Source organism: Chlorocebus sabaeus, chromosome 20 (genome assembly GCF_047675955.1).
Source record: "Chlorocebus sabaeus isolate Y175 chromosome 20, mChlSab1.0.hap1, whole genome shotgun sequence".
NCBI classification, from domain to species: Eukaryota; Metazoa; Chordata; class Mammalia; order Primates; family Cercopithecidae; genus Chlorocebus; species Chlorocebus sabaeus.
Window position 1 is genome coordinate 50,890,450 of NC_132923.1, and position 13,384 is coordinate 50,903,833.

Below are 13,384 nucleotides of genomic sequence, written 5' to 3' on the forward strand. Positions count from 1 at the left end.
TATAAATTATATTAATTAATATTAATTATATAATTATATAAATATATAATTAAATATTATATATATTATATATTATATATAAATATATAATTAATATTAATTATATCTTAATATATAATTGATTTATATAATTCAATTAATATTCAATTAATATTAATTATATAAATTATATTAATATTAAAGTTTTCCTAAAATATTTAAAGTTTTCTGCTCTTCATTTAAAATATAATAATGTTTCTTCAGAAGCATTTTGAGTTTTTAAAATCTTTAAAATACAAGAGTCAACTGGATATATTTAGTTTACTGGTTTATAATCCCCTATAGTATATTCTCTGCCTTTGTTTCAGAACAGAATTTGAAATGCAAAAAAAGGACATTCATGTACTTTGTGCCTTGTAAATAATGTGACAGTGACATAAAGTGAATTAGGAATTATCTTAAAGACTATAAAGTGTAATGACAATGAGTTCAAAAGACCAATCACAAATCAGCTGGAATATTTAATAATGATCATTAAAATCTGATACTTACATAAATAATTTAACAGTATTGAAAATTTTATAATTTTTATAGTGCCTTTACATATGACAAATTTTATTGTGATTTTTACAATGAGAAGAGATATTGGTATTTCTGTTTTAATGAGAAAAATGAAGATTAGAGAATTTAAATAATGTACTTCAAAAGAGTTGATAGTGTTTTAAACCATCTGAAAATGTTTTTCTAATCCTACATGCTGACCACCTGTCTTTTCATAGAATAGATAGCCTAATTAAATGTACAGTGTTGATTATTGATGGGATTTACTTCCTTGGTTAAATACGTAGGAAGCAGAGAGGACTCTACTTAAGCTAGAATTAAGTGGTAGTCCTGGCGTCCAAAAGCATTTAGTCAAGGGCACTTGTGAAGAACATAAACGGCCACCATGGGTTTGTCCTTCTCAGGAGGATGCATAAGATTAGGGGAGTTTCAGAAGTTAGCTATAATAGAAGGTACATTTTGATGTATTCTTAGCTAGAAAGTTTTTGTGTTTATCTTCAGAAATACCCTCAGTAGTTGGGAATCAAATTTAATAAGTATTGCACATTTCTTTTACAATAGGGACTTGTAGGTGGCACTGGTCCTCCGGGGTTTCCTGGGCTTAGAGTGAGTATCACTAAATATCATCATTCTTAAAAAAATATTTTATTGTGCAATTTATATATGTTAGATGTGTTTTTGAAACTTAGGAAAATGAGAAGTTTTACTGTCTTTATTGGTTATCAACCTTGATTAAATGTATTTTTCAACCAGATATGAATAATTAGACCAGTAGTGTAAGTCAAAAAATTAATGTATTTTATGATAAGAAAAAATAATGATATATTTTTATAGACCTGTATGTATGTGTTTGTACCTGTACGCTAAAGGATACCTAAGACAAAAGTTTCCTCGAAAGCATAAGACATAGAAGACCCACTTCTTTCCTTTTTAAAAAATTGTCAATTATTTTCAATACATAGTAGTTGTACATATTTATGGGGTATATGTGATATCTGTTACAAGAAAAAATGTGTAATGATCAAAATTTGAATAATTGGTACTTGTATCACCTCAAGCACTTATTATTTCTTTGTGTTAGGAACATTCTAATTTCATTCTTTTATTTTATTTTGAAATCTGTGATCAACTATTGTTAAAAATAGCCACTCTATTGTGCTATGAAATACTGGATCTTATTCTTTCTAACTGTATTTTTGTATCTATTTATCATCCCTTTTATATCCTCCACCCCTACCCTTCTCATATATTTAGCTCCCACATATTTGTGAGAACATGTGTTAGTTACGTTTCTGTACCTGGCTTATTTCATTTAACATAATGTCCTCCAGTTCTGTTCATGTTGTTGCAAATGACAGAATCTCATTCTTTTTTATAGCTGAATAGTATTCTATTGTTTGTATGTACCACATTTTCTTTATTCATTCATCTATGGATGGACACTTAAGTTGATTCTGTATATTGGCTATTGTGAATACTGCTGCAATAAACATGGGAGTGCAAATGTCTGTTCAATATACTGATAGCCTTTCTTTCAGTCTTCTTTCCCTTATCTTTAGCTGTCCCAAAGCACAAGGTGACAGTTTGGTCAAAGAAGTCATGGCCGGGCATGGTGGCTCATGCCTATGATCCCAGCACTTTAGGAGGCCAAGGCAGGAGGGTTACTTGAGCTTAGGAGTTTGAGACCAGCCTGGGCAAGATGATGTGATCCCAACTCTACAACAACAAAAAAAAAAAAAAGAAAGAAAGAAAGAAAAAAGAAAATTAGCCTGGCCCACTGTGGCAGCATGGCAGTTCTGGTGAAGCCCCCTCCCTGCCATTTGGTTTCCTTCTGCCAAGTGGCTACAGGCTGCCCTTCAAATCTTCATTTGTCCCTTTTCACTTCTTGCAAAGCAAACCTTTGAGAGTTTGTTGGAAATGGCCTTTGATGACCAAAGATACTAGAGTGTGTGTGCTTTGTCCTGTATTGTGATGAATGAGAAATGCAGACTTCCAGCTCTTTTGTGAAATATGAGACAGACCTAAGAAGTAGGTCATCCGGGATAGGAGTGGTTCAGTGTTGGGGGTAGACAGTCACCCAGCCATGCTCCACCAGGCCACCAGTGCATATTTGGCTGGTGATCTTCCAAGTGCGTAAGACCTGCTGTTCACTGATTCTCCACCTCAGTTGGTGGCCTCCAAGATGTCAGCAGCACCCCTAGGGCCCTGTCTTCAGCATGTTACAAAGCCTCAGAGTGGAAATTCTTGCTAAGGCTCTATGTGGATGCTTTTCTTCCATGGCTTAAAGGAGACACTGTACTCTAAGCTTTTGACCTCATGCCTTGTGTAGTAAAAAAAGATTTGGGTTTTTTTTTCTTTTGTTTTTGAGAGGGTTGCGTTTTGTTTTTGTTTCCTTTTGTTTTTGTTTTGGCCTTTCCTCTTTGTCTTTTCATGTAGACCAGATATTTGAAAGGGCAGACAATGGCTAAAGGTATAATGTGCAGCTTGTTTATATATTATTTTGGGAAACTTAGCTTGGATAGAAAGTGGAATTGTGGATTCTCCAGGCTGGTGCTGGCACACTCAGCCTTCGCCCTTTTCCTCCAGTTCAGTACCTACTGTTTCTCCTTTCAAATATGTGATTGTGCTAGCTCTTTCCATAGGGAAGTATTCTCCTTATTTAAATAAAAAAGTAGTTTAAAAAATAAAGCTGAGAAAAATGTTTCAATTAGCCAAGTGAGGTAGAGCACACCTGTAGTCTCAGCTACTTAGGAGACTGAGGTGAGAGCATCTCCTGAGCCCAGGAGTTAGAGGCAGCAGTGAGCTGTGATCATGCTGCTGCACTCCAGCCTAGGTGATGAAGCAAGGCCCCATCTCTCTAAAAAAAATCAAATAAATAAAAATAAATAAGTCAGGAGCTCAGTTATTGGAACTGTAGTAAAATTTAAGTCAGCATAAGCTTTAATTTGCCATCTTGGGATAACATGAATATGGGATTTAGAGTCAAAGAACCTGTGTGAGTCTGAAACATTTAAACTTTTCTCTAACATAATGGTAAGATTTGTAGTAGTAGTAATAATAAAATTACTGAGGGCGCCTCACATTTATTTACTATTTTCAGTGGACTGGCCACAATTGTTAAGTCATTGCATTCTCAGACCAACCCGTGACTAGTGAGCTGCTAAGTGTTCGAGCCCAGATTTGAAGCCAGGTGATCCAAATCCAGAGTCCAGAATTTTGCTGGGCTCTACCACCTCCTTAAAACTTATACTCCCTTAAGTGTATATTATCTACCTTATAAGATTTCATTAGTCCTTCCTGAGAAACTCTATGTGATGGTGGAACACTATTGACTTTTTTTTTTTTTTTTCTGAGAACTTAGAATAGGGTTAAACCTGTAGGTATTAGTCAATGGGTAGAGAAAGGAAGTAAGCAAAAGGAGTTAGATTCCAAAGATGCTCTTCATGCAGTTTTTATTTAATCTATTAGCATGGAGTTGATTAGCTAAAAAGCTTCTGTTATTACTCTCAAAATTAAGACCAAATTTTTAAAATATGGGCCAAGATATCTAGTCTGGTTTGGTTCTTATCCACATGTTCATTGCATACTATTTGTATACTAGCAAAGCTGTTAATTCTCAGATGCCATGCAGCAGCATCTTTGCTACAAGGTTTTGCACATGTTTGTCTACCTGAAACACTATCTCTAATTTTCTCCAACACTTAGCACACTGCCTGGCACATAAAAGTACTCAGGAAAAATAACTGAATCTTCTGTATTTTCTCTTTCTTCATTCACCTTTCAGTTCATGGGAAGAGATTCTACAGAAAAGGAAATGGCTAATGATAACTGTATTAGTCCATTCCCACACTGCTATGAAGAAATAACTGAGACTGGGTAATTTATAAAGGAAAGAGGTTTAATTGACTCACAGTTCCACATTGCTGGGGAGGCCTCAGGAAACTTACAATCATGGTGGAAGGCAAGGAAAAGCAAGTGCCTTCTGTAGAGGGTGGCAGAGTGAATGCAAACAGGAGAAATGCCGGATGCTTATAAAACAATCAGATCTCATGAGCCTCACTTACTATCGTGAGAACAGCATGGGGCAACCATCTCCATGACCCGATTATGTCCACCTGGTCCAGTCCTTGGCCTGTGGGGGTTATGGGAATTACAATTCAAGATGAGATTTTGGGTGGGGACATAGCCAAACCATATCATTCTGCCACTGGCTCCTCCCAAATCTCATGTGAGGACACATTTCAAAACACAATCATGCCTTTCCAACAGTCCCCCAAAGTCCTAGCTCATTCCAGCATTAACCCAAAAGTCCAAGTCCAAAGTCTCACCTGAAACAAGGCTAGTCCCTCCATCTATGAACCTGTAAAACTGAAAGCAATTAGTTACCTCCTAGATACAATGCGGGTACAGGCACTGGGTAAATACTCTCATTCCAATTAGGAGATATTGGCCAAAACAAAGGGGCTACAGGCACCATGAAAGTCCAAAATCAAGTAGGGCAGTCATTAAAACTTAAAATTCCAAAATGATCTCAATTTGACTCCATGGCTCACATCCAGGTCACACTGATATAAGAGGTGGGTTTCCACAGCCTTGGACAGCACCACCCTGTGGCTTTAAAGGGTACAGACCCCCTCCCAGCTGCCTTCATGGGCTGGCATTGAGTGCCTGCGGCTTTTCCAGGTGAATGGTGCAAGCTGTTGGTGGATCTACCATTCTAGGGTCTGGAAGACGGTGGCCCTCTTTTCACAACTCCACTAAATGTGCCCCAGTGGGGACTCTGTGTGGGGGCTCTGACCCCACATTTCCCTTCTACACTGTCTTAGCAGAGATTCTCCATGAGGGCGTCACCCCTGCAGCAAACTTCTGCCTAGACATCCAGGCATTTCCTTACATCCTGTGAAATGTAGGCAGAGGTTCCCAAACCTCAATTATTGACTTCTGTGCACCTGCAGGCTCAACACCACGTGTAAGTAGCCAAGGCTCAGGGCTTGCACCCTCTGATGCACTGGCCTGAGCTCTGTGTTGACCCCTTTTAGCCACAGCTGGGATGCAGTGCACCAAGTCCTGAGACTGCACAAAGCAGCAAGGCCCTGGGCCCAGCCCAAAAACCATTTGAGAATTAACCATCAGATAGTAAGAGTCATCTTTGTAGTCCTCATCTCTTCTAAATTGATACAGATGGTCCTTTCTACTTTTCAAAGTAGTTTCATATACATATCTTATTTGCTCCTCAATGAGTTGTAAAGTAAATAAAGCAGTTATTGTTACTTCCATTTTACATTCATTACTTTTAAAAATTAAAACAACATGAACACCTACCAAATGGCTGAACTAACTGCTAGGCCTAATAATATGAACAAGTTAGGATTCCTATTTTTGGCAATATTACAATCTAATGGCATAGAAGGAAAAATAAGTAGTGTCATATACTGTGATTGCTGCTATAATGGATTAAATGTAAAACCACTGAGAAAGGAGCAATTTGTGTTATCTTGGAAAGTCAGAGTACGCTTCACAAAGGAGATATTTTGGGGGCTATATCTTGAAGATTATATACGAATGGGGTGGGGTGAAAGGGGGAAGAGGGTTCTTTAGATACAAAAATGCTGTGTTCAAATACACAGAAGATGAGGGAAAATGAATGTTTGGGAATGGAAAGAGGAGTAGTGGGATTGTAGCATAGGAAGTAGGGGGTTGGGAGCAGAATGGAAGGAATTGAGGTTTTGAAAGTAATTGGGAAGGATTATGAAGAACCTTTATATTACATAGTAAACAACTTGTCTGCTTGCCCAGAGCAGCAGCCTCTGCTTTATCTCTCAGGTGTTCCCTTCCAGCAGGTTTAGTTTCTGATAAAAGATGCTATTGCTTTAACTAAATTATTTTTTCCATGCAGTTGGTCATCATTGTTATATGCTTTCTTAGACTAGTGACAATGTGTATCACGTATGAGTATGATGGGTGTGATTAAAAAGAACCATGTGGAACTCACAGTCCTTTCTGCAGTATACTCATATGAACTCTCATTAATTGGCCAGTGACTGCTCTTTTTTTTTTTTTTTTTTTTTTGAGACGGAGTCTTGCTCTGTAGCCCGGGCTGGAGTGCAGTGGCCGGATCTCAGCTCACTGCAAGCTCCGCCTCCCGGGTTTACGCCATTCTCCTGCCTCAGCCTCCGGAGTAGCTGGGACTACAGGCGCCCGCCACCTCGCCCGGCTAGTTTTTTGTATTTTTAGTAGAGACGGGGTTTCACCGTGTTAGCCAGGATGGTCTCGATCTCCTGACCTCGTGATCCACCCGTCTCGGCCTCCCTAAGTGCTGGGATTACAGGCTTGAGCCACCGCGCCCGGCCTGCTCTTTTTAATATAAATAACTTATCCTTTGGGTCTCTCTATTTCTTTGACTTTAATTCAGAAGTTCTCAGAGGAGCTGTGTGGGAGGCGCCTCTGTCTCTGATACCATATCCCAAACACCCTCAGCAAAGCTCCCATGCACGAAAGTATTTCTTCTGTCTGTTCCACATTCTTGTGGAAGATGAGTTGGTAGGCAGGGAATGCTGAAGGACTTCCAGGTTACCTTTGTAGAACTGAGAACTGAGTTACTTTCAGAAGGCTATAGTTTCTCAGGAGTAGAATTTCCACTCAATCTGTGACATGCTGTTTCTTGGAAATTTCGATTCCATAGTATTCAATTTTACTTTATAGTTCTTTATTTTTCTAAGTTCATTATAATGTATTTTTCATATCTCCCAATACTTATCATTAGGTGATTTTTCTTATAGAGTCACTGAAAAGTAAAATAGGATATTATACATACAAAGTATATTCATCTGAAGATGCCAGTAATATACTTACTGAAAAAAGTTAAGAATATTATTTTATCTATGAAGAAAACAACAGGACACAAAGAAAGATTTTTTTGTGTGTTTGTTAAGATAGTCCTTTCCATACTTTCTTGGATTACTTTTGCACAATTTCCAAACATAGATATTTTTGTATTTTTCTAACCCATCATAAGTTTTAAAGCTCTGAACTTTGAATAAACTATCCACTGTAATCATAAGCATAAGTTTTCCTATTGACATAATTTGAAATTACAAGCATGATGTATTAATATTGCATATCTGTTAAGTTGGAAAGTATTACACTTTGCCTGTAACAGTGTTATATATTTCAGGATTAAACATGTTAGAAATAATTTACCATAGTTATATTTCAAAGACTTTTTAAGACTCATCCATATGATGTCATATTCTCCATTCTGAAATTTGTATTATATAAATGTAGACAATTAGAAATGCTGTTATGTTGGGATATTGAGCTCTAGAAATCACCATTTCAAATTAATCCCTTCAGTATTCATTCTACACTTTATTTCAGAACCGTTATCTGCCAGTTATTATGTTGGGTCTGGGAAATTAAAAAAGCAAATGAGACATGTTTTTCTGCTGTCACAAAATGCACAGACTAGGAAGGCAGAAAAAAAAAGTACAGTGCTGTGTACTAAGTAGTGAAGTAGAATGGCGTTCTAGTACTGGTAACTGTCTTCTGAAAGGTTCTGAGCATTTGATAAGGGAGAACATGTCCACTGCAGCTAGAACAGAGGATTTCGGGGAGGGAGAAGTAAAGGGGAATGGAAATGAGGACAATGGAAGGAAAGGAGACCAGAAAGATTGATGGAGGTCTGATAGAGAGGACCTAGGATGCTATCCTAAGAAATTGGAATTCTAACTACAAGGGGTAACATTTTTGGCATTTCACAAATGCAACTTCAAGAGTTCCTTAATATTTCAAAACTAAAAAGAGAAGTTTGAACTAACTTGGATTTCCATTATAAAGAGTACTAAGGAAACCAGGCAAAGAAAGGTAGTGAGTGAAAGAAGAAAAATGAGACCTCAATGACACAGAAATTATAACTGATCCCAAACCACCAAGAAGTGCCATTTTGTTTTGCAAACTTTTCTTTCATACCCTTATGTTGCTAGTGCCCTTTGTTTTCTAAGATGACATATTGAAAGAGTTTTTTCTGTCTCTTGCTTGCGGGAGATAATAGTGGTAATGTTTCTGAGGAATTAGAGCATTACATTGATGTTAGAGATTATGTCTTTTTTCTCTTTTTTTCTTCAACAGTGTCTTGTACATATTATGCTTAGTAAATATTAAATGATGAATAAATGAGATAAGCCCAGCCAGCCTTTTGTTTGCCTCTGAGTTTATCCCTGAAATTATGATAAATTTTCTCATTCTACAAATTGGAAATTATAAAATCAAATCATTAGGATGTCTGGCACATAGTAACTGCTCAATAAATATTGGCTGAATAAGTGGGTGAAATAAAACTCTAAGACAATCAAATGAAGTATCTGTTGACTATTTCCTGGGAGTATGGCACTGAAATATTTTTTAAAGGTTTCATCTAGTTGGAGAAATATTGCAAGATGAATGTCATGGACAGTATCATAGGAGCTCAAAGGAGGAAAGAATCTCTGTGGACTAGACAAATATGAAAAGGTTTCCGAAAAATGATGGACTTCACTAAAGTTTGAAATATTGGTATGATTTATAAACGTAGAGAGGAAAATAAGTTGTTGAAGAACAAGGCACGTGTAGGAGCTTAGTGAGATGACTGTTTTGGGTTCATTAATTTATTAATTCTGCCACATTTTCTTTCTAATCCTAATGAATGATTAATGGTGCACTTCTTTCTTACTGTTTTTCAGGGCAGTGTTGGCCCTGTAGGACCAATTGGACCTGCTGGAATTCCTGGCCCAGTGGTATGGTTCTATTTGTATAATGGATATTTCCCTTTAATCTCTCTATGATATCACAAAATGTCACCTTTTTTCGTAGGGTCTTTCAGGGAATAAAGGACTACCTGGAATCAAAGGTGATAAGGTGATTTAAATATTAATATTATAAAAATATTTTTTATCACATTTGTCTTTTACTTTTCAGTCAACACAGTTTATGAAATATTTTGTTTTTATGGAGTCTAATTTGTAGTATCAATTATATTAGTTTTCCTCAGAAGTAAGAAAAATAGAGAAATTATTCTTTTACAATGAATATTTGCTTTCTTATAATATTGCCATGTTTGTGATACATAAGTATCTTTGCATGAAATTGTGCTTTCCAGGGTGAACAAGGCACTGCAGGAGAGCTAGGAGAACCAGGGTATCCTGGAGACAAGGTAATGTTTATACCATTAATTTTATGTAAATATGAAAAAGTGTAAATTCAAAAGAAAGAACTGCTTATTGTTTTATCCATGTCTTGTGTTAGAATGTGGTATCAGTATGGTTTTAAGTTCTTGTTTGAAACTTTTTTCTCAATATTTTAGCATACTTTATGAAATTTGTTAGCAGTTTGTAAATAGTGGTATATCTGCCTTTTGTGCTATAATAACTTTCTCTTCTCTCTGTTATTCTCTTCTTTTAGGGTGCTGTTGGTTTGCCAGGACCACCAGGGATGAGAGGAAAGCCAGGGCCTTCAGTAGGTTTGAACTTTTGCTTTGCTCTTTGTAATTGACAGAGTGCATGCCATGGCATGAGTCTCGACACTGTTGATCTAAGTAGGGTATAAGCCTACTGAGCATTTGCCTCCTCAGTTTCAGAATATAGCAAATCCCTCAAGTATTCAGTTCACATTCCGTAGACTTTTGGACTTCCCTCTACTCCCAACCCTAGGCCAAAGCCAAGTTTCTGAGAGTCCTAAAGATCTTGGTCATATTATTCTACTGAATAATCTATTATAGACAATATTTAAATTAAAACAATAGGCTTTGAAGCCAGAAAATATGAAGCATCTTAAATAATATTTTAACTTTTCAAAATATCAGTTTTATTAAGGAAACAGTCTGAAGAAAAGGTAGCATGTTTGCACTCTCTTGTGGAACAAAATATTCTAAATCCTTATTTTTTTTTCTAACCCTTGGATATCAATTAGATGAAAGAAAAAGATACCTTATATTGCTGTTAACATAAAACTCAAAAAATTGTAAATCAAAATTACTTAATTATTAGAGCTATTTAAATAAAATGATTAAAACATGAGACAAAATATATTTCTAAATATTAAAAATCATAATTATTGTAGCTGACATTTACTGACTATCTACACAATACCAGGCAGTATTCAAAGGACTATACATCTAAATTAATCTTCACAACAATCCTACAAAGTTGGTACTATTATTATTCCTAATTTTTATATTAAGAAAATTGAGACACAGTGTTAGAAAATGTCTAAGGTCACCTGGATAGCCACCAGTTACTTAGTAGGTGACCATTCAGAAAAACCTAGGCAATCAGGTATGTCCGAGTTTATGCTTTTACCTACTGTGCCATACTGTTTTAGGGTTTAATATTTTAAGATGGTTTTAGGATTTTAGTATTGATTACAGCTCCATGAAGGTAAAGGTGATTACAGATAGAAAAAATTAGATATAGGATTCAATTCTACAAAAAAGATAGAGATGATTATACATATAAAAATACATATAGGATTATAATTTGTTAATGTCACATTAAAACATACATTAAAAATAAGTGTTGTGTTCCTGAGCAGTTTATTGTCTTCCCTCTAGCTCTACCCTTCCATCTAAGGATTGTTTATTTTTTTTAATCTCAGGAAGCAGTATTAAATTACAGAACTTTACCCCGTTCTTTGTGACTTCTAACAGTGATAGTATTTTATATACATCTCTTCGGAATTATTTAACCCAAAGAACAATTTTTGGCATCTTTTCGATGAAATGTTAGTGGTGACCTTTGCTTATAGTAGTTTTTTGCCCTGGGTTTATTGCCATAAGGGCTTAACCTAGTAAGCCATGTACCCTCCCTTGTACCCTTGAGTTGAATCTCAGAAGCTCTAGAGTGCATAAACTGGATCATGAGAATAGATCATGAAGCTAACAAACTACTTCTGTTTTTCAAGGATGGTTCTTAAACCATATAAAGACACTCTGATGTGCAGTGATTGGCAAAATAAGATCTTTTTTACATATTTCTTTTTTTTTTTTTTAATAATGTGACAGTTTTCTATCACTTGACCAAGTAGGTTGAAATGATACAATACATGCTCTAAGGGCACTATTAACTAATAAATAATATAAGTATTATTCTTTTGTACCTTACAATTAACTTTTTGAGAAAACTAGAGTTAAGTATCATGCTTACACAAGGCAAACCATTTTAGTGTTCCTTACTCTTTGATTAAATTTCTATTTGTAACACATTTATGGGAGTAAAAAAATCATTGGCTAGAGAGACAAAGACCTGGATTCTGGTCCTAGCTCTGGCACTTAACGTACTAGCTAGGGTATTTAACCTTGGGTATTTAACTACCATGATACCAGTTTCTCATGTTTAAAATTAAAGTTAGGGCCACGCGTGGTGGCTCATGCCTGTAATCCCAGCACTTTGGGAGGCTGAGGCGGGCAGATCACGAGGTCAGGAGTTCGAGACCACCCTGACCAACATGGTGAAACCCCATCTCTACTAAAAATACAAAAATTAGCCAGGCGTAGTGGCGCACACCTGTAGTCCCAGCTCCTCAGGAGGCTGAAGCAGGAGAATAGCTTGAACCTGGGAGGCAGAGGTTGCAGTGAGTCAAGATTGTGCCACTGCACTCCAGCCTGAGTGACAGAGTGAGATTCCATCTCAAGAAAAAAAAAGAAAAAAAGAAAGTTAGGCCATATCGTATGTAAGGTTCCGTATAGTCCTGTGATTATGATGTTTTTCTCTTTTAGAAATAGTACTTATTAATATTCCTCTAGTGTAAGCTAAAGAAAAGACAGAGAGCCTATTTCACCTTTAACACATTATCTTAAAGCCCTTAGTATTTTTTTCCTGAAAGAAGTCACAATAAATGCTAATGATGTTCTTTTAGGGCAGGGAGCAAGAGACAGTGAGAGTGAGTCTTTTACTTACTCGTTTTACACCTTTGTGTACTGTTCTAATAAAGAAAATTAATGTCAGCAGGAATTACTTTGATAGGGAGATAATTGATTTTTTATTTGTCTTACCAAACTTTTGAAAACACTTTGGGCTGAAGGTAAGATAGGCATTCATGAATTAAAATTAGTGAGATAGCCTTGTCTTTAGTCTCTTGTTGTATCTATTACTTGTTTGTATCTTTTTGTTTTAATTTTAAAAAATGTTTTCGGAGACAGGGTCTCCCTCTGTTGCTCAGGATAGAGTGTAATGGTGCCATCACAGCTCACTGCAGTCTCCAACTCTTGGGCTCAAGTGGTCCTTTCACCTCAGCCTCTCAAGTAGCAAGGACTGCAGGTGCTCACCACTATGCCCAGCTAATTAAAAAAAAAAAAAAAAAATTGTAGAAACCGGGTCTTGTTTTGTTGCCCAGGCTGGTCTTAAACTCCTGGCCTCAAGCGATCCTCTCACCTCGGTCTCCCAGAGTGTGGGATTATAGGTGTGAGCCATTGCACCTGACTCTATATGTTATTAATAGAAAAACTGTAGATATTTGACCAGGGAAACTTTGCTTTTTATGGAAGGAGACACTTGTTTGATGAGAAGTTGCTTATGCAGAATCAGTTATTATATTAAGAAACAAACTCCCACACTCAATTATATAAGTTAATGCCTACCTAAAATATTTGTTTACTGTCATGGAAAGAATGTCAACATCATAAGGATGTCTTCCCTATTTTATAGATCCTACTTTTAATTTTCTGTTACCTAAGAGGTTGGTGTTACTAACTAATATTGTTTCCAAGTAGATCTAAGTTGTAACATGAAATAATATTTTCAAGATATAAGAAAGAATGTCCTGATTTGGAAAGTTGGTACAGTTCTTGAATAGGAAAGCTTTGGCTCTATAAGTA

General features: G+C 36.2%; 1 protein-coding gene and 1 pseudogene across 1 annotated transcript in view; one reads left to right on the forward strand and one right to left on the reverse strand.

The window, feature by feature from the left end:
- The window catches only part of COL24A1 (collagen type XXIV alpha 1 chain), a 390,023-nt gene that overhangs the window by 116,651 nt on the left and 259,988 nt on the right, over positions 1-13,384 (forward strand). The window contains exons 14-18 of the mRNA XM_007978084.3: positions 1,102-1,146; positions 9,258-9,311; positions 9,388-9,432; positions 9,674-9,727; positions 9,976-10,029. Coding sequence (XP_007976275.3) covers positions 1,102-1,146; positions 9,258-9,311; positions 9,388-9,432; positions 9,674-9,727; positions 9,976-10,029 — 252 coding nt within the window. The remainder of the gene's footprint in view (positions 1-1,101; positions 1,147-9,257; positions 9,312-9,387; positions 9,433-9,673; positions 9,728-9,975; positions 10,030-13,384) is intronic.
- LOC103224510 (uncharacterized) lies at positions 2,419-3,180 on the reverse strand (annotated as a pseudogene).